Below are 24,435 nucleotides of genomic sequence, written 5' to 3' on the forward strand. Positions count from 1 at the left end.
GACACTCAGCAGTGAAAGAGGAGACCTCAGTTAGGAATGAGTGTGTGTGCATGTACTTGATTTCAGAAAGCCTGGGAGATCAGCATATACAGCCCTATCGTCTTGCCTTGTGTGGGAAAGTGGAACTGCAGACAATAGAGTTTAAATATATATTTTAAAAATCATTTTGTTGAAGTGTTTTTCCCAGTGAATATGTATTTACATCGTTGTGCTGTACTTCCAACAGCACTGTGCTGCTGGAGCATTTTGATGCCATTCTGATCTGCAAAGTGCCTGAGGTCTGACAATGATTTTGTGCGTCTTACCAAAGGATTTAAAGCAAGTGGGAAGGGAAATGCAAAGGGCTCAGAAAACAGATTAAAGCCTTGTTTCTGCATTGTGCTGTGCAGCTTGAAAAGTAGACCTGCTTCATTAATAATGGCGTAGCCAGCCCAGCCAGCAGTTTAAATCAGTGCCTTTAAGCAGCATGTGCATCTCTGGGCTTATAGCCCACTGAAGCTGGTTCTGGGTTGTGTCCTCAGGCACAGGTTCTGGTCAATGGCTGAATTAAGGGCAGATTTTCAGAAGTAAGTCTGAGGTGCCCTGGAACTGCTTTTTTTTTTTTTGTTCCAGGAGTGCAATGCCTCTGAAAGTTAGAACTCTAATTAGCAGCCCAGAAATGATATTGAATTCCTCCTTACTATTTCATTTTTCCCACTTATGAAAGGCTGTCTGCACTGGCAAATGGCAACACACAGCTTACTCCATCCACCCCGTTACAGCTGTGTTGATAAAGGGCGAGCAGGGACCTGAGAAAGCCCTTCTGGGTTGTTGTTTGAAACGATAACTTCTAGACTAGTCTCAGGGATTCAAGTGCAGAGCAAAACGCTGGTCCTGAGTCTCAGTGTCACCGTGGAGCCCTGTTTTGGAGTGGGCACACATTAATGATGCCCTGCAGATGTTTTACATGGCCAGAGCTGAGTACAGCTTTCTTCAGCATAACAGGGCCTGGGAGACACTGTCCGTCCCAGCTATCGACTGTGCATCGTTACCAAGAGGTGGCTTTTGGCAGGAGCTGAATGCTCTTAGGGTGATTTTGCAAGCACAAAGCCCATTTATCTCTCTCTTAGAGGAACTTTATATAGCTAACAAAGGGGCCTAAAGCTGCCTTAGGTAGAAACTCCAGGAGTTTTCAGGAATACAAATAGGACCACAAAACTGCTAGCTCTGCTCTGAAAGCTTTGCCCATGGGAGAAACGAATGTGAAGTTTAATTATTTTGTCGATAGGAATCTCCCATATTACAGAAATTGTCTTTCCCTCCCCTTCTAGCCTTGTGCTTTCTTTCCTTTTTTCTTTCTAGCTTGCCGATGCACAAGGCTTCCTTTTTACTGTAAGGAGGAACAACTGAGTAATTGAAATGGAACGCTAGTGAGGATTTTTTAATCTGAAAGTCAGCATTAATTAGTCAGGTCGTGTGTAATTAGCTTCCTCATCTGTCAGTGCCTCTCCGCAACTTGTCAATGACTTTCTTCTATCCTACATTTCACTGAAAAATAACTGTCACGTGGGAGCTGCATGGGTGTTTGTCCTGGCTGGGTGCAAGTGGGTGACAATCCCTGCAGGGCTGTTGGGGTCTGAGCTGGATCCCACCTGCTGCAGTCAAGGGAAAAGCTCTTGCTGATTCTAAGGTCACCCACGTTTGCTTTTGTCCCTTGTCTTCTGCTGTGTGCCACGCTCACAGGAGGAAGCCTGTTTGCTTTGAAATGGGCAAAGGGAAGCCCAAGGAATCTGAATGCCAACCCCAACCAGCTAAATCAGTGAATCTTCTCTGAAGAAACAGATCCAGGGCTCTTATCCTCTGCTCCTTGCAACCTGGAGCAGGCTAAGCTTGCACAAAAGGGAGGCAGAGCTTTGGTTAGGGCTGCAGGATTAGGTCCACTGTGTACATCCTGGAACTGAAAAAGTAACTGGGCTGTGTTTCAATGCTGGGAGTCCCTGGGCAGTATGGGAAGTGGTGGAGGGGAAACAGGTAGAATTCAAGCAGGAAAAATGCATTTCACTCCCCTTCTGGCTGATTTCAGGGTTTATCTCCCCCACTGATTCAGTTTGCTGTGTTTTGGGTTGGATAAGCTTTCATCCTGACCCAGGCAGGATCTGACGAAGGCAGTAAAACCAGACGAGTCCCCAGGGCAATACTAAGTGAGCCGTGTCTGGCTTTGCAGCTGGATCATGTGGTAAACTCTCTTTTGAAGGGAGTTCAGAGCCGTGGTGGAACTAGGGCAGGATGCACGCATGTGCTGTCACCGGCAGCCACGGCACAGCCTCAGCGCCGCCCTCCCTGCCCTTGCGCCTGGACCAAATCTTGATCCTTCCCTGACTCGGCTCTCACATGAGGGCATATAATCCTGGGGATTTTCCAGCGTTTGCTATGCTGGGGTTTACACCAGCGTCAGAATTTGTACCAGTCTTTAGCTAGAGGGTAGCATGCCTTGGCCTTCAGACATTGTGGGTGCCCTTCTGTTATGAGTTTTGCAGTCACCATGAGAGCAGATGGGAGAGACAGAGGGAGATGCTGAGGTCTGATCCCTTCCTTGAGTTGAGGATTTAGCTCTTTGTTAAAAAAGATGATGCTATGATCCTTTTACAGCTGGTTTATTACTATCTCAGTCTTTCTCATTTCCCTTTCTTGTCACGTGCAGGCTCTTCTGTTTCAGGATTAGAATCTTCTCCCTCCTTCTCTTCAGTAGCTCAATAAATGGAAAATTATTATGGCTCTTTACCTCTCTTTCTAAAGAGAGAATACAGATGCTTGATCAGGTCTTGCAGTAACTCCATTCTGTTGAAGAGGCCGATGGGTGAAGGCAGCTGGGTGGAGTGGAGGCAACTGCACGTACACACCAGCTTGCCCAGATGGGTGAGGGAGGTTTGCACCTACGTTTGTGCAGCACCAAACTGCGCGGCTAACGTGGGCTGAAGCTTTAGCTCAGCTGACTGCTTTTCTCTGCTCCTTTGTGCAGGCGCTGGACATGGACACAGAGGATGACCCCTTGTTACAGGATGCCTGGCTAGATGAGGAAGATGAAGAGGTAACCTTCAGCTCCCGGAAGAGACGGGAGGGTGCTCTGTTGTGTGGGAAAAGCCCATGCAGAGTCAGGGCCCTGCGTGTCACACTGCCCGTGTCTGGTTTCTGGAATATTGTTGGCTGGGTATTTACCAACCCGTACTGTGCTGGCTTCATCCTTTTCCTGGGCTGTGCCATCCCTGCAGTGCTTGCCGTTGTCATGTTCCTCCACTACCCAGCCCTGGACATTGACATCTCCTACAATGCTTTCGAGATCCGCAACCATGAGTCCTCTCAGCGCTTTGATGCACTTGCCTTGGCCCTCAAGTCTCAGTTTGGGTCATGGGGAAGGAACCGCCGGGACCTGGCTGACTTCACCTCTGAAACCCTGCAGAGACTCATCTTTGAGCAGCTCCAGCAGCTTCACCTCAATGCTTCCCATCTCGGGGTCAATGCACGGGTCAAGCGCAGCACCCCAGAGGGCAGGATGAGCTCCCCCAAGCCCCATGCCCACCTGAACCCTGGAAACCGAACTTCCCGAACTGGGAGGGGTGCCCCACGCTGGGACTACTCCAGCACTTACGTCAGCGCCAACACACAGACACATGCCCACTGGCGCATTGAGCTCATTTTTCTGGCTCGGGGGGACTCTGAAAACAACATCTTCACCACTGAGCGCCTGGTTACCATCCATGAGGTCGAGCGCAAGATCATGGACCACCCTCGCTTCCGGGAGTTCTGCTGGAAACCCCATGAGGTGTTGAAGGACCTGCCCCTGGGCTCCTACTCCTACTGCTCCCCTCCCAGCTCCCTCATGACGTACTTCTTCCCCACTGAGAGAGGAGGAAAGATTTACTATGATGGCATGGGACAAGACCTTGCTGACATCCAAGGTGAGCCGAGGGCTGTGGGGTGGCATGTTTAAGGTGTGCACCTCCTGCCAGTTCAGGCAGTTGCTGATGTGCAGCTGAGAGAAGTGACTGCCTTGTGCAGAGAAGCAGCAGCTGCCATGTGGTGCCTTGAGGAATTGTCTTTTCTGCACTAGGGCCACTCTTCTACCCTTTCAGCAAAGCCCCTGCAACCCCAGTCATGGGTCACACAGGTCCCAACAGGCGAGTGAAAGGGACAAATGTGAAAGAGACCTACAGATACCTTTTACTGACCCTTGTCCCCTGGGAAGAGCTGTGGTTAACCAGAGGAATGTCAGGTCTTGGACAGACGATAGGGGTGAGCTTCCCTGCACTGTGGAGCAGATGAAAAGAGGTCTGTGGGCTGCTCTGGAGCTTGAAAGGCAGCTTGTGAGTCACCAGCTGGAAAGGCTTCTATAAGGAGAGGAGGAGGAAGGCCCTGCCTCCTCCTCACAGCTCTGTGCTATATGCCCCTCTAGTAGAGCAGAGGCTCTGGATGGTGAAAAAGAGGTGAATCATGAGGAGTCTGTGGGTGTGATGTGGCTGTGGGATGAAGCCTCCATCTGTCTCCCAGGCACAGGCTGCAGATGAGAGCCGTCCAGGAGCTGTACAGGGAGCAGGCAAAGAATTAACTCCACCTGCTCCAGCGTGAGTAACTGTTCTGCTACCAAAACAGGAAAGAGTATAGCTTCTGGGTCTTTCTGGTGTGAACTCAAGGGAGTGTGGGCATTGTTTAGCTCTCATACTTCCCAGTGTGATGGAGCAAATATTGGCCCAATGTATGAGAACTAACTGCATCCAGCAGCGGAGGTATTGATGGAGATGTGTGTGTTGCTGCTTGGGGGACCTGCCGTCAGATCACAGTCGAGTGGAAGATGATCCCTGATGGGGAACTGTATATAGGCAACATTGAATTTAGACTCAAAAAGCAGAAAGTGGAACATGAGTCTTTGCAGTCCAGCTTTCCTCAGCCCTCCTTGCTCTTTGCAAGGCAGCAGCACTCACATCACTCTGATGAAAGACAGGATTGCTCACAGTTTCCCTTTGCCAGACTAGACGCTGTGCCTTGCTTTAGCAGGACCAAACAAAAGTGGTGCTGCTTTCTCCCGCAGGGTCCCTGGAGCTGGCCATGACCCACCCCGAATTCTACTGGTATGTGGATGAGGGCTTGTCAGCCGAGAACATGAAAAGCTCCCTGCTGCGGAGTGAAATCCTCTTTGGGGCACCACTGCCAAACTACTACTCGGTGGAGGACCGCTGGGAGGAGCAGCGCCGCAAGTTCCAGAACTTTGTCATCACCTACGTGGCCATGCTGGCCAAGCAATCCACAAGGTGAGGGTCTGTGCAGATATGGCAGGTGCCCAGTTGGGAGTGGGCGAGAGCAGGGAAAGGCAGAACCTGGAGAGGATGGTTTCTGTTTACTAAAGGAGTGGATGGAACAGGCCCTTCAGGGTGTAAAAGCTCAGTCTTAAGGTTTACGCAGGGCAGACATAGCCTTGCAGCATTCAGTCTCACCTGCAAGGCACAGAAGGCTTGGTGCACCCAGCTCAGTCTCAAACAGCAGCCATGCTGTAGTGCTCCAAACGAAGGAGAAAAAGCATCTCCTTTGAGGCTGGGCTCAGGCACAGCGCTGTGAATGAGGGTGGGGAGCAGATGGCAGAAAACCACTCCTGTGCTTCCCTTTAATGCCACTTCCTACTGCAGCAACATGCCAGAGACATCAATAGAGACAATGAAAGGCAGCCAGAGATTGAATCCAGTGCCTGCCTTTCCACTCAGCCCCTGTCTGGCATTGGATCTATTTGTTCCCATCTCACAAGTCCAATTCCAGTGGCTTCAACAGAGCTGCTTTTCTGCCTTCCTAATCTCAGTTTGGCCCTAGTGGGTCTTTTGCAGGGGGTGAAATGGTCCTTCCTCAAGGCATCAGCCTGTCGATCTGATTCTGCTTTTTGCTCACGCCAGTGTAATTCCTTCCAGATGTGTTTTCTCTTTGTACAAAGCAGGACAAGTTTGAGGAAGGGCAGGCTTTTTTCCCCACCGGGTCTGTATGACTTGGGATGGACAAAGCTTTGCTCAGTGCTTGTGAGAGAGAAATGGTAAAATACTGCCAGAAGGGCTAAAAGAGTAGCCCAGCACCCAGAGCACTGAGGGAAGGCAGCAAGTCCCCGTTCCAGTGAACCTTCTCAGTCTCCCGCTCTCTGCTGCTCTGACTCTCAGTAGGTCCCAGACTTAAGGGATATGGATCTTCAAAAGCAGAGGGAAATGTCAGCCTGGACAGCGAGCAGCCCCAGAGTATTCCGGCAGAGTGGGCTGCAGGCAGGGGAAGCCAAAAGGGAACTGGGGCCAAGGCCTGATTCTGAAGCTCTGCTTCCTGAAAGCCTCCTGTGGTGCATGTTACTGTGCTCCTGGTTAAATTATCTCAGATTACTTCCACTTGGAGCCTGCTTCCAGAAGCAGAAGCTGGTAAATCATGTGGTTTCTGATAAGCTCTCACTCTGCCTGCATCTGCTAGTTATTACCTTTGTGCTTAATATAATAAGCAATGATTAGGATTCCAGATGGAATTGGCTTTGGAGGCTTTGGGAGCTGTTTGCTGACAGCAAGAAGTCTATTAGTGCCAGAGACCCACCATGCATTGGAGGAATTTTAAAAATATTAGACCTGCTTTTATTTTTCTCCCTTCTTGTGTGAACTTCCCGTCCAGCAGCAACCTTGTTCAACCTGTTCTCACCACTCTGAGCCGTTTCCTCAGAGAACTGTCAAGTTTATTGGAGCAGTGACCTCCTCTGGCTCTGGGCGAGACATTGTGCTTTGTTAAATCTCCTGTTTTATTAAATCCCCTGGCTCTGCTCCCTTTACACTCAACTCTGCCTACTCCTCTTCCTTCCTTCGTATCTTCCCACCCTAGCAAAGTCCAGGTGCTGTACGGAGGGACAGATTTGTTTGACTATGAAGTGAGGCGGACCTTCAACAATGACATGTTGCTGGCCTTCATCAGCAGTAGCTGCATAGCCATCTTGGTCTACATCCTTACCTCCTGCTCAGGTAGGCTGCAGTCACGGCTGCTCTGCTCTCACGAAAAAGTCAAACATGCTGTGACTCCCGTGTCTGTGCAAGCCCCGGCGAGGCTCTCGTGTCCTGACACCAGCCCGGCTCTGGCACAGCAGCATGCAGGTGGTCATGCAAGTCTGATTTTCCATAGCAGAGATCAGTGGGCAGGATGGGGGGAAGGTCACAGGAGAGCAGGAATAAAGTGCAAATTCCCATCTTACTAGTGCTGGTGTAGAGCTGATGTAATTTCTTGGGTGGGTCTCATGGGAAGAAGCCTACAAGTGGTAGTCTTGCAGCCCTAAACTATTTTCTGTCACCAACTCACTCCTGGGCACCAGTATCATGGCAGGGCAGGTGTGAGGTGTCTCCTCTCCCAGCAGTACTATTTTTGATGTGTTCCTTTCCTCCTATAGTGTTCCTGTCATTCTTTGGCATTGCCAGTATTGGCCTGAGCTGCCTGGTGGCTCTGTTCCTGTACCACGTCGTATTTGGGATCCAGTATCTGGGTATACTCAATGGTGTGGCTGCCTTTGTCATTGTGGGGATTGGTAAGCATGTTCATACTCCAAACCTGCCTGTGCTACCTTGCCGCACCTCCTGCCTGCAGGAGACAGAAGGGCAATGGTGGCAAATGCACATTGAATTTTCAAACCTTTTCCCTCCATTACCTGTAAGTGAAATATTTGCAGGTCAGATATTGAGGGGAAATCAGATTTTTAACATGTGTCCCTACTGTGAGCAAAGTATCAATCTCCCTCCTCTTTTCCCAGGGGTTGATGATGTCTTCGTTTTCATCAATACCTACCGCCAAGCCACCCACCTCAAGGACCTGCGGCTGCGCATGATCCATACTATCCAGACAGCGGGGAAGGCCACCTTCTTCACTTCTCTGACCACGGCTGCAGCCTATGCTGCCAACATCTTCTCTCAGGTACACTGCAGCTGTGGAATTTGGGGATTTCTGCTTCTGCCAGAGGCCCTAATAGAGAGGGAAGCTGCCAGTACCATCTTTCTGCACTGCTGGAATTGCTTGCCCTAGAGGTCTGTTCCTTACCTGCTCTAAGGCAGTGGATACTCTCTCTGTGTCTCCAAAGACAATATTTCCTGTGCCGCTGGTGAGCTCAGCTCGGTACCTACCAGCTTTGCTCTCTACCATGACTGAGGTCAGCATGTGCTGTTCTCTGGTTCCTTCAGACGTCTTTTTCTGGCCTGATGTCTCTCCAGGTCTCCTGCCCCAGTTGATCCCAACTCCATGTTCTCTCTTCATGTAGATCCCAGCTGTGCATGACTTTGGGCTCTTTATGTCGCTGATTGTGTCGTGCTGCTGGGTAGCTGTGCTCTTCACCATGCCAGCTGCTCTTGGAATATGGACTTTGTATGTGTCCCCGCTAGAGAGCTCCTGCCAAACCAGGTGAGCACTGGAGCCTCCTTTTCTGGGTGGGAAGTTGTTGTGAATCTCCTGGCCAAAGCAGTGTGAAAATTCCCGCCCTGTCCTCTCGGTTATCCTCATCACCCTCAGGCAGCTTCATTTCACCATTCTCTGTTAGTGTCTAACAGAAGGGAAATTTAGCTTCTGCCATTCCAGATTGGAGCAAAATGGAAGGGCCAGGTCCCAATCTTCCTCTCCTGGTCTATGCACAGGTGTCTCCCAGGAGCCAGACCCTGCGGTGCCAGTCATACCTCTTCATTGAGTCCCATGGAGTTTTGGAGCCATTTGTGTCCTCAGAGCACTTACTGTACAGCTAAATTCTCACACTGTGGAGACAGGGCCCACAAGGCAGACAAAGCAACATCGCTTCTGCCTGTGAGCACAAGCGGTGCATGCAGATTTGTATTTGAAAGTCAGCACACTTCCCTATCCCCTGCTCTTCAGCAGTGCAGATGACCTGGCCTGATTGAATTCATTAGCAGGGAGATGAACTGCTGAAACCTCCGTTCCTCAGCACCCAGTGTTGATGGCTCTGTGTGTCCAGCCCATGCAGTTACTGCTTTGCCGTAGTAGCTCAGTCCCTGACTGAGCACTTAGCAGTGAAAATCGCTTGTGGCACTGCCTGTTGTCTTTCCAAGTAACTGGAGCGGACTGTTGCTGCTCCCCTTGTCACCGAAAGAGCCCTCCGGTAACTCTTTGCAGGATATGTGGCTTCAAACTCAAGCCTTTGTCTCCTTTGCACCAATCCAGCTGTAGTCAGAAGTGCACCAAGAAGAGTGCCTTGCACCTGGCTGAAGATCTATTCGTTGCCTCCGAGGCCACCTCCAGAGCAGGCAGAGAGACACTTCCCTATCTCGATGATGACATCCCACTGCTCAGTGTGGAGGAGGAGCCTGGTATGTGCCTTCAGGGGAACCACACTGCTCTGTTCTTCCTGTCCCTGCTACTGATCTGTGCCTCGGCTTCCCTACTTTTAAGCTGGTGGTGGTGCTGTCACAGGAGGCTGTAGTAGTATGAACTCGGTAATGGTTGTAAGTCGCTTTGAGATCTTCGGCAGGTGTCAATACATGCATTTGCTGATCCTCTTGGGTCTAATGTGGATGATACTTTCTGGCTGGAATTGCTAGTTGTGACATGGTGTAGCCATGAAGTCTCTTGGCTCTGAGCTTCCTGTGCCAGGCAGACAGTGAAGCTTTGGCACTTTGTTGCAAGAGCTGTCTCAGTATGTCAGAGCCACATGAAATGGTAATGTATGGAAATAACCCCTTCCCTGGAGCAGAGTAAACTGCAGGATGCTTTTCTCCAGGGACCCCTGGCCATCAGGTAACTTGTGAGGAAACAAAGCAGCTTGTTTCAGTTGGTGACCAAGTGCGGTTTGTGGGTCAGCTGTACAGTGTACCAGGCACGCTTTGACCCTATTCGTCACCTGTTGAGAGGAGGGCAGTCCCCAGGCATCCCTGAGCTGGAGTAAAGAGGTCAGGTAGGAGCCAGGCTGCAGTCAGGAAGAGGTCAGCTGTGTGAAGTTAGCTACAAGACATACTTAGTGGGACAGGGATAAATTTTACTTGGCCCAAGAAGCATGCAGTGTCCCTGTGACCATATGGACAATGTCAGTGGGATCTGGCAGAGAAAGAATAGCCTGAAGCGCAGGCTTTGGACTGAACTGTGGATTTAGAAGTGTAGCTTTCATGTGGCAGTGACTTGAGAAAGATGCTTCCTGTGACATCCTGGGCAAGTCACTGCCCCTGCCTGGGTCTTACTCCATCTCCTTAGCTTGAGTGACTTGTACAGAACCTTCAAAGTTTTGTAAAGGAGAGTGGAAAGCTGCAAGAGACTCATGACACTGAGCACTGAGGCTGCCTTTGATTTTTCTCTTTTTCTAGTCTCCCTGGAAATAGGGGATGTCCCATTGGTATCTGTGATGCCAGAAAATCTGCAGCTTCCTGCTGAGAAGAGCAACCAGGGTCACTTGATAACTCATCTGCAGGAGCTGCTGGAACACTGGGTGCTGTGGTCTGCAGTGAAGAGCAGATGGGTGATTGTGGGTAAGGAACGAGGGGATATTCCATCTGCATGGATTTTAGAGGGTTTGGCAGTATCTTCATCAGTCCCCAAGCCTTGATTATTAGTCACAAGAGACTGAGAAAGGGACATAATGCATGGCTTCTAAGTCAGTGGGAGAGTGTCACCGGAACAGTCAGTCCCTAAGGGAACTGCATGGGGAACTCAGACTTTTCCATCCCCCTTGTTTCACTCAGATCTGAAATGGCAAGTCCTGGTGAAGTTATCCAGGCATGGGGTTCATTACAAGAAATCCCAGCTGCCAGCGTGCTTTAGAGATTGTTCCTTTTTCCTGTTGAAAATACTGTCTTTCTGCCACACCCCTGCTGTCTGATGATGTCCTAAGTGCAAGAGGTACATATTTCCCACACACTTACCTGGCTTCTCCTTGCAGGGCTCTTTCTCCTGGTTTTGCTCCTGTCCATATTCTTTGCCAGCCGCCTTCATCCAGCTAGCCGTGCTCCAGTCTTGTTCCGGCCAGACACCAACATCCAGGTGCTGCTAGACCTGAAATACAACCTGAGTGCTGAAGGCATCTCCTGCATTACCTGCTCAGGTGAGAATGCTGCTCCCCAGACTGTGGTGGGCACAGCCTGGTCTAAGCCCTGGGCTGGAGAAGCTGAAATGTGAGGCAGAGACCTACATTGTTCAGATACCTCACTGGACACTGGATGGACCTTGTTGAAGGGAGACACATGCTGGGAGTGGGATGGTTGAGCTGCCTGTAGAAGTGCAGTGTTCTGAAAAGTATTTCCTGCTTTAGCCAGGAGCTGCCTGGGTGTTTTGGCTGGAGCAATTCCTTTACAGTCCATGAAGACTGCCTATTTTAACTTGTAACTGCTGGTCACATGCTGGTGACCAGCTGAGGGTCTGTGGCTCTGTTCCCTGCTTAGGGTTTGGTGTTCAATAGCAGAGTCTGTGCTGTGTGCAGGGCTGGTAGGTGTCTGGTCATGCCATCCACTCTTTCCTTCCTGACTAACCTTGTGGGACAGGTTTGTTTCAGGAAAAGCCCCACAGTTTGCAGAACAACATCCGAACCGCCTTGGAAAAAAAGAAGAGGGGCTCAGGGTCACCTTGGGGAAGCAAAGGGAGCACAAGTGATACAGGGCAACAAGGTAAGTGGGGTGTGATGATTCTGACCACATTTGGATGCAGGGCCCAAGGGTCCACACAGATAAAAACTAAATCATATAATCTGAATAGGTGATGGCGAATAATTATCTTCAGACCCTGCCCTGTTGAGCCCTGGCTTGTTGCTGGATGTAAGAGGCATCATTACAATCCCCCTTGCCCTGGATGCCTGCTGTTCTCTAGGACATGGTCCTACAACCCAGGTGGCAGTACAGGCTAGTTAAAAATCCCTCTGGCCTGAGTACAGGGCTGGGAGCTCAGAGCTTTGGCATCCCAGTTCTGTGTTGCAACCTTGCTGGCAGGCCGTGAGGAGGGTAAATTTAGCCTGTTCTGCAGGGGATTTTGAGGATAAAAGAGTTACTGGGCCAGACCCTGAGGTGACATGAATCAGTAAGCCATCAGGAATTACTGCAACTCAGGGTATATTTGTGAAAACCTTTGAAAGGTTGTACTGTGCTGCTAGAAGGCAGAGGCTAAGCCTACTGCCCCGGAGGACACAGCAGACCAGAACCCTTTGCTGCTGCCCATGCCTGTAGGATTTGCTGGTTGAAAAGTACCACTAGCCCTCATGCTCTCTGTTTCCTTCAGATCTCCAGGGGACTGTGTATATCTCCAAGTCCAGAAGCAAGGGCAGGCCAGCCATCTACAGATTCTCGCTCAATGCCAGTGTCCCTGCCCCTTGGCAGATGGTGTCACCAGGAGACGGGGAGGTGCCTTCATTCCAGGTGAGTCAGTCCAGAGATGCTGGACCTCTCTATCAAGAGTGCAGCACTCAACAGGTGAGCACAAGAGCCTCCTCCTGTTTCTCCATGGGGTCCTAGGTAATTCCTAGGGTGGAATTTGCAGGGCATTGCAGCAAGGTAGCTAAAACAGAGGACATTGTATCTGGCATCATTATATAGATTATGCCTTGCAATATTTGCCTGTTGCTGTTGCAATGTGACTGTCAGCAATGGGAGCAGAAGTGTGGGTGCCTGTGGGGATCAGATGAGGTCTGGTGTCACCGGCTGAGCTCGTTCTAGTAGAAACTGCTACTGAGACAGCTGGATTCCCATTGCTTCCTTCTGCCCATGCACAGACACAGGCGAGCAGGCAACACTGCTTATGCACAGGCCATGTTGGACACACACACACACCCCCAGGACGACTCATTTTTAGGTGTCCCTCACCCTGGGGACAGAGCAGCCACCATTCAGCTGAGGCCACAGAGAACGGGGTGGTGACGGGCCCTATCGTGCCCTGGGAAGGCAGCAGGCTGGGGCTGGCTGGGTTCATGTCTGCAGTGCTCATCTGTGTGGCTGTGCCAGTGCTCGGGGAGGAGGGGAGTGTGTGATGCTAATGTGCAACAGGCTGCAACCCTGTGGAGTTAAGTGTCTGTTTTCATTAATCCATTGCTTAGGTGTATAGAGTGCCTTTCGGTAACTTCACCAGGAAGCTGACAGCTTGTGTGTCCACAGTAGGGCTGCTTAAGCAGATGAGCCCCAGGAAGTGGATGATGACCACCTTGTCCTGTGACACCAAGAGAGGCTGGAAGTTCGACTTCAGTTTCTACGTGGCCGCCAAGGAGCAGCAGCGAACACGGTAACCTTCCAAAACCCAGTCGGGGCCAGGCAGCGAAACCAGCACAGCCAAGTGCCTGATACGGGATGCCCAATATCCAGTGCCAGTCCTGCCCTTATTTGATGTCCATGGCCCTAAGTCTTGCTTTGCTGCAAATGTGCCCCATCTTTGCAAAGTTATTTTGCAGGCCTATAGCATCATTAATGTGCCAAAGGCTTGGCAGGTGCAAGACTGTGGCTGGGGGCTTCTTTGGGTGGCAAAAAGGCATTGCTGATCTTGGTCTTGCCCTTACCCACCAGAAGTCCTGGGCTGAACATGCAGCATGGAATATGCAACGGCTAGGGATCCAGGTCTGGAGTTGCTCACCTCTTCCTTTCCTTCTGTCCCTGAGAGCGTCTGTTTCCACATAATGCTTTGGACACATCACCTTAACTATCTCTGGTCCCCCATAACAAACTTTCTTTGTTGCACAGGAAACTGTATTTTGCTCAGTCACACAAGCCCCCTTACCATGGCCGAGTGTGTGCAGCACCTCCTGGCTGTCTTCTCAGCTCTAGCCCAGACGGACCCACCAAAGGCATCCTTTACGTTCCCAGCGAGAAAGGTGAGCTGATGGGAACCGGTTCAGCCATGTCTGGCTGTCTGGGCCAGAGAGTCAGACCTTTTCTTGCCACCTTCTGATGTAACCAGCCTTTCTTCTGTATTTCACAGCAGCACCCAAAGCAAAGCTGTCAGCCACTTCTGGATTTAATCCTTGCATGAACACAGGCTGCGGAAAGCCAGCGGTGCGGCCGCTGGTCGACACAGGAGCCATGGTGTTTGTAGTGTTTGGTATCAGAGGTGTTAACCGCACAAGGCGCCCGGACAACCACGTCATCGCAGACATGGTACACACATTCTGGCATGCTGGACAGGCGTGCTCGGGGCTGATGAATGAAGGATGGTCTCCCTGGATGGTGTTTAGCTAATCCCTGCAGCCCAGGCAGCATGTTCCAGCAGTCTAGACAGATGGAACAGGAGAGATGGTAGCATTATGATGAGCCAAAAGCACATTTCTATTTTAGCAAATTCACAAATAAGAGAGATCAGGAAGCCCTTACTGAAATCACTTCAGACTTTTCAGAAAATCCCTTTCTGAGTGCAATATCCAGCCTTCTAATTTTGAGTCTAAATCTGGCTTTCCTGAGGATTTTAGAAGCAAACTCAGCTTGAGCTCAGTATGAAAATTGCACTACAAATTCAATATCTGAGGTTCTGATATTTTTCTATAGTTGTTAATTTTGTTATGAGATACTAACATGAAAAAATACATATCAGTTACTCCAGGGAAAGGTTACTAAATGTGGCTTTTCCAGAAAAAGCTTATCTCCCAGATCTGATACCTTTCCACATTCACAGCCTTTCCCCAGCGGAATTATGCTTGGCTCTGGTCTCTCAGCAGATGCTCCTCAGGTTTTTGCTGTTCTTCCTGCCTTCTGATTTGGGGGCACTGTGCAGAATCAGCCGCTGCCTGTTTCCTCTGGCTGGGGCAGCATGAAATGCAAGTAGTGGAGTGGGCAGAAAGCTGGAGCTGCATGCTGGGCACTGTGGGGATTGTGAGCTGCTCCTTAGGCAGACCCTGATGGTTTGGGGCATGGCATGGTGGCTGTTCATTTATCAGTGCTGCTTTGTTAAGGGGGGCTGTATTATCTTTTCTTTTTTCCACCATGTAACCTGTGGTCTGTACAAGCTACTCCCAGGCTGTGTAGCCAGGAGAGGGCTTGGCTTCTGCCTTCTTGTTCCCGTTGCTGTGTGTGCCTCACGTGTGGTGCTCTTATTGTTGTGTCTCCTTGTGAAAGGGCAGCGTTATCTACGATGACAGCTTTGACCTCTTCAAAGAGATTGGCAACCTGTGCCGGCTCTGCAAAGCCATCGCGAGCAATGCCGAGCTGGTGAAGCCAGGAGGGGCTCAGTGCCTGCCCTCTGGTAGGTAGGACCAACACCACCCACAGTCCTTGTGGAGAGCCCAGGTCCCTGGGTGGAGGCTGGTTCTCACCCTCTGACTGAGGAGCACGGCTGCTAAGGGCTTGTGAACTTTCAGATCCCAGCTTGGTGAAGCAGGAAAAGAGGTAGCAGTCAATGACCAGACTGCTCTACTTGCAGCAGTGTTTGTTTGGGCTGGGTTCCTCAACAGCAAACCAGAAAGGACGGCTGCTTCTTGCCAACTCCTTTTTTTCCCCAAGGCAGCTTTACTTTTCTAGAACATGCTCCTGGTGATACTTTCTCGGAGATGAGAGAGAGAAATGGTCTCTAAAGACACTGGGCCTATTCTTCAGGATTTAATCCTGTGAAGATAAGAACAGAATTTAATCTGTTCTTTCCAGTCATGAGTATTGCTTTTGATACACTTAAAATCCTTTGGATAAATAAATATCTTCTTAGTAGCTGCTGAATAACCACCCCTGTGGCTTCACATACCTAACCAGTGACTGTTTCTTCCCAATTCAGAGGTCACAGGGCTGTAGAGCTGAATCTAGGAAGTGTAGATTGGCTTCAGGCCAAAAAGTTGTTTGTTTTTTAATTTGTTTCCTCTCCCTTGTTGCAAAGTGCTTCCTTTCTTTGTCTTGTCCTCCATCCCTTGCTCTTTCTTTCCTTCCAGGTTACAGCATCTCCTCCTTTCTGCAGATGTTGCACCCCGAGTGCAAGAACATCCCTGAGCCAAACCTGCTGCCTGGACAGCTGTCTCATGGGGCAGTGGGGGTGAAGGACGGGAAGGTGCAGTGGATCTCCATGGCGTTTGAATCGGTGAGCACATGGCATCACCATCTGTCCTTGTGACAGTTTCTTCTTGTGACTTCTGGGGGTTTGGCTCTGCTCTTTCTGCACTGGCTGCTTTCATTTGCAGCCATAATTTAGTGTTTGCTAGTGTTTATGCCTTGTGGCAGAGAGTGTGTGTGCCCTTGTGTGTGCCCGCACTCACAAGTTGCTAGAAGTGGCTGTTTATGCCCCAACTTGCTCTTACCATGAGAACTCAGGCAAGGAGCTGGTGGCAGGTTTGTCAGTTCTGCCTGGTGCTGCAGCTCCAGCTGGCTTGTTCTGCCTTTTCGCTTGCCATGCGTACCCTGCCCCAAAGAGCAGGACGTGACAATAACATGTTCATCTCCTTACAGACAACCTACAAAGGGAAATCTTCCTTCCAGACATATGCTGACTACCTTAAATGGGAGACATTCCTGCAGCAGCAACTCCAGCTCTTCCCAGAGGACTCTGCCCTCCGGCATGGTTTCCAGACCTGTGAGCACTGGAAGCAGATCTTCATGGAGATTATAGGCAAGTGCCTGTCATGTTTCTCTCCCTGAGGATCCCACGCTCTATGATACATCTTCACGGGACACTCTATCCCACCTGGTGGGCATGTGTTATATCGTCAATCCTTTATATATCACCTGCTTTCCACTTTCATCCTCCCCTTCCCAACTCACCCTGCCTGCCTTGTTGCGAGGGACACCCAGAGCCTTTCTCATCCCAGCTGTCGCATTGCAGGAGTCAAATGAGCTGGCTCTTTTCTTCCAGGAGTGCAAAGTGCCCTGTATGGTCTGGTCCTCTCGCTGGTTATTTGTGTGGCTGCAGTGGCCGTGTTTACCACTCACATCCTCCTCCTGCTGCCAGTGCTGCTCAGCATTTTAGGTAAAAGTGCCACTTCCAATGGGTTAAGCTCTCCCTTTGTCTGAAATTGGTGGGTTGTAGCACTGCTGAGTCTCTGGTGATATGAACTGAATTGCTCTGACTCTGTGTAAAGCCTTTTGGCTTTCCAGAAGCCAGCCCTGATACACCTAGGTGAACAGGAGAAACTCTGAACAAATGCACAGGAACCTCATTGGGAAAGTAGATTTGTATGTCTAATTCCCAGTGTGTTTTATCTACACAATCCTTTCTATTTGTTTAAATAAGGGTTTTAGCTACACAAATGCCATCCCTGCCTGTTATGTATAATAATGTGATTAAGTCCCATGTGTTCTGAATAACAATTGCAGTACTTCACAAGGATCTGCACCACGGCTGCTGTTTCCAAGCTGTGGGAGATTTTTAAAAGCTGAATATTTTAGCGCTTTTGTTAGTATTTGAAGCAAATTTGTAAATAGCTCCTTCACCCTGGCTGGTGATTTGACGACATTGTGGACTAAGTGTGTTGCTAAACTTCTCAGTTTAAAAATCAAATCAATCGTTTTAAAGCCACTTAGTCTCCCACACATGACTCACAAACAAATGTCGCTCTTTCCTTTAAGAAAACCTGTGCATGCACTCAGCCTGTGTGTAACTCCTGCAAGCAATACAAAGGGCCCTATTCAACTAGGTGCTTCACTCCCCAGGAGATCAAACTACCTTATTGAACGATCCCTGTGGCAAGGGAAGGTCCCTAAAATTCACTTAATGTGACTTTCTTCACACAGGGGTGGTCTGCTTGGTGGTGACCATCATGTACTGGTCTGGCTGGGAAATGGGAGCTGTGGAAGCCATTTCCCTCTCCATTCTCGTTGGCTCCTCTGTGGATTACTGTGTGCACTTGGTGGAGGGCTATCTGCTGGCGGGGGAGAACCTGCCACTGCACCAGGCCGAGGTGAGCTCTTTTCCTCTCATAGCCTCGCGTCCATGCCCCTCATGCCTTCTGTGCCACTTGGCTACAATGCAGGACCTAAGGTGTGATGGGCAAGGGAGGATGCAGCTTCCCACCCTCGCAGCACATCCAGGATGTGTCCTGCTTCTCCAGCTGACTGGTTGGAGGCTGGTGTGAGCTTGCATACCTGAGTGCAGTAAATCCAGCTGAGGGTCCAACCCACGTGCTTGTCTCTTGCTCTTGTGTGCAAAGCAGGCCCATTTCATACCCCATTAAGACAGTAGTGTGCTGGAATATCCTTACACTTGTTCTGTAGCCTCTGCAAATTGTTGTGCTGTGCTGGACCTGCAGGTCTTCTCCAGCCTTCTTCCTCTTTGGGAAGAAGGAGACCACAAAAGCTTGGGGATCTCTGATGCCAGGTATAGTGTTGTCATGCAGAGCCTCTGTTATGTCAGTCAGCAATCTGTGGTGGAAATGAGCCACAAAATCCAGCAGATTTTGCCTCTACTGGGTTTTAACCTCATGGCTGTTTGCCCAGTGTGCTCAAAGACTGCATGAACTGTCCATCTGCACTCACACAGCATCTCTCGCCTGGACCGGGATGCTGTGAGCTAAGCCACCCTCTCAAAGGCTAGAACATTAGTGCAGCCCCACGTGCTCGTCCCCATTCTCCCTTAACCCTGCTGTCCCTTCTGCCAGGACCCCCGAGCATGTCGCCAGTGGAGGACGATTGAAGCGGTCCGTCACGTGGGGGTGGCAATCGTCTCGAGCGCCGTCACCACAGTGATCGCCACTGTCCCGCTCTTCTTCTGCATCATTGCCCCTTTTGCCAAGTTTGGGAAGATCGTGGCCCTCAACACAGGAGTGTCCATCCTGTACACATTAACTGTGAGCACAGCCCTGCTGAGCATCATGGGGCCGGGCACGTTCATCCGCAGCAGGACTTCTTGCCTCAAGGCTGTGCTGGGGGTGCTTCTTGCTGGTCTGCTGGGTCTATGCATCTGCCTCGCCCTGCTGAAGAGTGGATTTGAGATTCCCCTGCCTAATGGGAGGGCCCTTTAGACCCTGTGCCAAGAGCCACATGCTCTGTCTTCTTGCTCCCTTTCTTTTTTCTTTTCTTTTTTTTTAAAAGGATATTTTTTGTAAGAAAAAGAAATAGGAAGAGAGTCCCCTTTTTCCAGGATTTTTTCAACTCCAGATGCACTTTATTTTCTAATGGGTTTTGCTCTAAGCTTCTATTTATTATTTTGGGTAGTGATGGATGGATGTCGGACAGTGAGGGCTGCCCAGGGAATACCTCAGCCTGTGAGCAGGAGGGGAGGAGGTCTCCTGGTCTCCTTCTCTCAATTTTTCTGCTTTTATTTTTCTCTTTTTTCTTTTTTTTCTTTTAATGAACAGAGCTTTCTGGAACCGCAAAGCTAAAAGGGGGAGAAGCTGGGAAGGCCATCTGATCCCTTTCAAAATGCTTCCCTTGTCCCTTCTCTCCCCTTGGCCAGGGTCAGCATTGCAACCATGACTCTCGAGGTGATGTCCTACCCCCATGCCAACCCTGTGCCTCATTACCTGAGCCTTGGACAACAGCAGTGAGCTGTTGGCCAGGCCTGGGAAATGGCGTGGTCTGGACCAGCAGTGAACTCGCTGTGCAGTATCTCTTATGGGTGTCATTGTGGGATCTGAACTAGAGATGGTGGGTGGCATGACCAGCAGTGACCTGCTGTCATCGTTTGGGGGGGGGGTGTCAGGACGGCTGGGATCTCTTGGGTCTGTAAACAGCTGTCAAGAATGCAATCAGTGCCCTCAGTGACTTGCTCCCCTCTCCCTCATCACAGCAGTGGGGTCTAGGCACTATTGATACCCAGTCCCACCTTCTGTTCAGAGTGGGATCTCACCAGTTGCTGCCTCTGCTCTTTGTGGCAGAGAAAACAGCCCTGAGGTCCCTGCAGAGAGTTTTGGTCATGGCAGTCAGCTCTTAGCCTGAGGATGAGCTTGTACCTGGTGGCATGCACAGATAAACCGTGGTGCATCCTCTGTGCCACCCTCCGTTGTGCAGACACGAGGGCAGCGGAGCTTCAGCTTGCGGCTGCTGCCTGCTCAGAGCAGATGGTTTATATTAAAGTAAAATGAAATTGCAAACTGGTACCATTAACAAGTACATTTTAAGCATCGCTGATTCTATCATATTTTTAAAATTGAAATAGCTAAGTGTGTGCATTGATATGCAGCACATCTGGTTCTTGGCAAAAAGGGAGGGGTTGGGCCCACTGGGAGATGCATTAAACATTATTTACAGGAATGCCAATAGAGGGAGGTGGCCAGAAAGCAGCCTAGCTCCATTTGTTTGCAGATACCATGTTCCTGGTGGCTTTGTTTTCTCTGTCTGGACTTAACCCCCTTTCTAAGATGGCAATTCCAGGGAGCCTGTCCCGATTGCCAGCCAAGTTCTGGGGACTGTGCTGGTGAGACAGAGCAGCAGCTGCTTCTGCCTGGCTCAGTGTATCCCTGCCAGTCTTACACCTTCACAGCGTGTCATTCCTGTGAAACTGGATCAAATGTTTGTTCCCTAAAGTAGGTTACCCAAGGTGTCAGCTGGAGAGAGGAGTGACATGACAGGACTCTTGCTGATGCCAGAGGAAATCCAGAGCAATTCTGCCTCAGGCAGTGAGGCTGACGAAAGCATGAGCAAAACAGACTTGGTTTCCTCCTCACCATCCCACAGTGCAGCTGAGTTACCCATTTCTGCAAAGTGTTAAATGTTCCTTGGCACCTACCTCTGATCTGCACCAGTTCCTTCATAATGAACCCTGTGCCCATGAATAAATGGCCCTGGAAAGGATTTTTCACTATCCTGAAGCTGTGCTGTTTTGGTGGCTGCTGTGCACAGTTCAACCCCAACATTGGCCTGTAAGCCAGGCTTTTTCCTATGTCTGCTCTCTGAATTTAATTACTAGTGGTGCCCTGAGCTCTCCTAAGTGCAGCGAGCACAGAGAGCAGTGTTCTGGGACCACTGTGGGTGCTGCAGGGGACAGCAGTGTGGCCTTAGTGCTGCTGCCGAGGATGCTCTGACTGGCAGCTTGGCCTGAATTTAGCTAATGCTTCAAATTCCTTGGGGTGATTGAAGCTGATGGATATTTCCAGGTCACTAGCCGAAAGAATGAAGTGCCAAGTGCACCCTTAGAGGAAGTTCCTCCTTCTACGAGCGTGAAAAAAGCTTGAAAGGTCTTTAAGACAAGGCATAGATGTGCTTTGAATTCTGCAACGTTTAAAGCTATTTAAGCCTCTGTGTTTGTGCTCGCTATAAAGAGGCTGTGTGAGGCTCCCACTTCCAGAGTGACACACCATGCTGGGACCATTCATTCAGCCTCTCTAGGAAGACAAAGATTAATTGCAAAGTAGTAGAAATCCTTTTATGTCTCTTGGGGCAGATCTGGCAGCGTTTGATCTGGCAGTGGCTGATCTACAGATGAAAATAACGGAGTTCTTGGCACCTGACAGGATCTGTCCTGTTTCCTGGAGCAAGCAGGGGAAAGGACAAGCGATCGTTTTCCCTTCTCTCTCCAGGCAGCCCTGGCTCGCTCGGTGCAGAAGGGCTGGCTGGCGCTAGAAGGAGCAGAGCATCACCTTCCTCTTTTTTGTCCAAGGTGGTACTGGGAGAGCAATGGCCAGAGTGATTCAGAAAGGAAAATGAGAGACTGAGATAAGTGCAGAGCTGTAGCAGGTGAGTCCCAAAGGCACACTGCGAGATTGTGCTCCTCCGGCAAGGAGAGGAGGAGGAGGAACTTAATCCAGATTGTAGTAGGATGGTGGAAGAGCCAGGAGATGATCCTGGGTGATGCTTTCACTGCAAGGACCCACCGGATGTTGGTAAGCTGAAAAGTCAATTAAACATAGTAATGACGCTTAAGATCTAACTAGTCATTTGCCTCATCGCTATTTCACTCTGCACAGCTCTGTGGTCGGGGTGGCCAGTGCTTTTTGCACATGCTGTGGAGTGGAAGAAGCTTAGAGGCAAGCACCAGCCTTCCCCAAAATTCTTACAGCACCGTGATCTCCCCAAGCATCTGCAGAGACAATAAATCAGTAGCAGATGTGTACATCCATCTCCATGTAGGCGGCATCCTCCTCGGGATTAGAAAATATTCATAAAATTATAGAGGTAAGAAAATGGATGGGTTTATCTGAGCAAATGCGAAGGTGTGGCTGACAGCCCTGCAGGGAATTAGCGCTCCGAGGCAGATGCTCATAGCAATAAAAAGCAAGGCCCTCACCTGTCTGGCACTGTTCCGTGAGCAGATGCTCACTCTAAATTAATTCCTCCCCCATCTCTGCCTATTTTCTTTCTTTGATGACTCCTCTGTTTCCCAGACCATCTCTTGGGCACTGTTGTCTTGCCGAGCAAGGTTCAGCCTTTTCCGTGGTAGCTGCTTCTGCCTGAGGTGCTCGCAGAGACTGGATAAAGTGGCTGGAGGTTGTCTCAGGGTGAATTGCTCAGGCAGAGGAGCTAGGGAGTTAAAATGCTTCAGATGAAGCTGTCCATTTTGAAGGTTTTAAACAGTAGAATGCAGCAGACCCACCTTACTTGGAAGAGAATGCTCCAATTTTGCATTTCCAAACAATCTTGTTGCAGTTAAAAAGAAATGTACACGGGTGCTCAGTTACAGCACACTGCAATGGAATATTTCAAACTGCCCACTAGTAAATCCTGTTTTGAGGATGTTTTGAAAAGCTGATGTTAATGTTTCAGTTTCCTACAAAACAGAGCCAGTCCTGTCCTGACCAGAAGGACGCTGCTCCCCAGAGCTGCTGTCACTGCTCCTTCGGCTGAGCTTCCCCATGAGTTTAGGGCTCCCCATGGCTGTGGATGCTCAGGTAGAGTCTCTGCTCACAACAGCCCTGTCAAATTCATCTGAGCTGATGTGATTTGCAGAGATCAGTGTCAGAGAAAGGAACAGAGCCGGGTGTTCTCGCTCTGTCCTTGTGTCCTGGTGCCTCCTGAGGTGCTGGGTTCACGTGGGGTCTGTACAGGCAACTGGGGCATCAGGTTTGGCCACCAACCTTGGCAATTTCAAAGGCTGTGGATGCTGAAAGGGGATCAGTGGCTGAGCTGGGCTGTGTTCCTTGATCCCTGCTGGATCTGAAACTATGCCAGAGCAAAGCCAGCCTGGGAAATATCTCTGAGCAGAAGGACGTGTAGCATGCCCACAGGGTTACTGGGACCACTGATAGTCTGGATGCAATGGTCTCCAGCGACCCCTGGCTTTGTCTCTGCTGGAGCAAACTTGGATGTTACTTTATGTCATGGCATCTGATTCTTTAAGCTTGTCCTGCACTGAATTTTCCTACCAGAGCAGCCTGCCCTCCTGGAAGGTTATAAAAGGCTTTTTATTTAGCCCTGTGACATGTATAAATCCTCCCACGCTCTCCACCAAGGAAGCTGTGCTAACTGATTTGCAGCCAGGCAGGACAAACTCACAGTCTCTTGGTTATTTCTTCCAAAATCACTCCTCACCCCAGAGAACACACAAGCCATAGTTCACGGTTTTCCAAAGGCTGAGCCCTGGTAGAGGGCGATGGCCAGAACCAGAGGCAGAGCTGCAAGCAAATGAGCAGAGAAGCTTATGGGGGGAAGCCGAAGAGAACAAATGGGAGGGAGGGTGGTTCAAAAGCCAAGGGAAGGTGTGAGCACTCGAAGACAGAGGGAGGGCACTGCTGTTTCACCACGTCCTGTGCAGACCTTAGAGTGTCGGTTCTCAGAGTGATGTAGCACAATTCCTGATGTAATGTACGCGTGTTTCTTTTGTAAGTTGACTCCTATCCTCACTATTTTCAGTGTTCTTGATTTTTGGAGACTGTTGTAAATAAAAATTTTGACATTCGCACCTTTGGATCCTTCACTGTATCACTGTTGCATCTAAATGTTAGCGCTGGATGGAGCGTGCTGCCATGGGTGCTTCCAACCCACACTATTCTATGATGTGTTGTGTCAGTAAGTCATGCAGTGGGGATGAGGCCACAGCACTGGTTCCCAACGCACACAGGGTTGCTCCTGCTGCTGAAATCAGGCCTCTTGAAGCCAACATCCCACATCCAGAAAAGCTGACAGTCTGCAAAAGCCAGCTCAGGATCCCACACAGGTCTGCAAGAGGGCTGGCTCGAGCAGGAGCTTTACCCAGGTGTTGTGGAGGCCTTTTACTCCTCCACTCCATACTGTGCTACTTGCAGTATAAGAAGATTGCACCACAAGAAGGAGACTCACCTGCCTCCTTCTGCAGCACCGCGGTTTCTCACAACACACATTCCTGGCATGAACTTCTGGTCAACGTTTTGCCCCTGTGACCTGCACTGCAGCAGCAAAGTGCCGCTCTGCACCTCCCAGGGCCACATTGAACTGGTTTCTATAGCTCTTCAGAAAGTGGCTGCTGGGCTGAGGAAGGGTTTGGGGCAGGGGAAAGGGCTCAGAGGATGGATTACATGGGGTAATAGTGCCTCATTGTTCATTTCAAGCTGGCAGAGGTGGGAAGGAATTGTGTTTCTCTCTGTCTGTGCAGAGCTGCTGGCTCAGCCCGTGCTAACACTGACAGTCCACACTGCCTGCAATCTGGCATCTCTTCTTCCAGGAGAGCGAGTCTGGAGAGAAGTCTTCATTATGCACATCAGATTCC

The 24,435-nt window shown here is 50.0% G+C and overlaps 1 protein-coding gene across 6 annotated transcripts in view; it reads left to right on the top strand.

Annotated features, from left to right (window-relative positions):
• The window catches only part of DISP3 (dispatched RND transporter family member 3), a 34,359-nt gene extending 10,707 nt beyond the window's left edge, over positions 1-23,652 (top strand). For 3 of the 6 annotated variants that reach the window (XM_065038014.1, XM_065038016.1, XM_065038015.1), the window contains exons 2-21: positions 2,999-3,935; positions 5,063-5,282; positions 6,859-6,995; positions 7,415-7,549; positions 7,772-7,932; positions 8,273-8,412; positions 9,133-9,326; positions 10,314-10,475; positions 10,886-11,047; positions 11,484-11,606; positions 12,211-12,347; positions 13,022-13,203; positions 13,656-13,786; positions 13,894-14,069; positions 15,021-15,147; positions 15,821-15,966; positions 16,332-16,491; positions 16,735-16,848; positions 17,613-17,779; positions 18,476-23,652. In XM_065038014.1, the coding sequence (XP_064894086.1) occupies positions 3,008-3,935; positions 5,063-5,282; positions 6,859-6,995; positions 7,415-7,549; positions 7,772-7,932; positions 8,273-8,412; positions 9,133-9,326; positions 10,314-10,475; positions 10,886-11,047; positions 11,484-11,606; positions 12,211-12,347; positions 13,022-13,203; positions 13,656-13,786; positions 13,894-14,069; positions 15,021-15,147; positions 15,821-15,966; positions 16,332-16,491; positions 16,735-16,848; positions 17,613-17,779; positions 18,476-18,838 (4,065 nt within the window). In that variant the 5' untranslated portion in view covers positions 2,999-3,007 and the 3' untranslated portion in view covers positions 18,839-23,652. The remainder of the gene's footprint in view (positions 1-2,998; positions 3,936-5,062; positions 5,283-6,858; positions 6,996-7,414; positions 7,550-7,771; positions 7,933-8,272; positions 8,413-9,132; positions 9,327-10,313; positions 10,476-10,885; positions 11,048-11,483; positions 11,607-12,210; positions 12,348-13,021; positions 13,204-13,655; positions 13,787-13,893; positions 14,070-15,020; positions 15,148-15,820; positions 15,967-16,331; positions 16,492-16,734; positions 16,849-17,612; positions 17,780-18,475) is intronic. The other 3 variants (XM_065038017.1, XM_065038018.1, XM_065038020.1) reach the window with 3 other exon arrangements.
• Positions 23,653-24,435: the final 783 nt, after the last annotated feature.

The sequence above is a fragment of the Columba livia genome, chromosome 21 (assembly GCF_036013475.1).
Source record: "Columba livia isolate bColLiv1 breed racing homer chromosome 21, bColLiv1.pat.W.v2, whole genome shotgun sequence".
In the NCBI taxonomy this organism is placed as follows: domain Eukaryota; kingdom Metazoa; phylum Chordata; class Aves; order Columbiformes; family Columbidae; genus Columba; species Columba livia.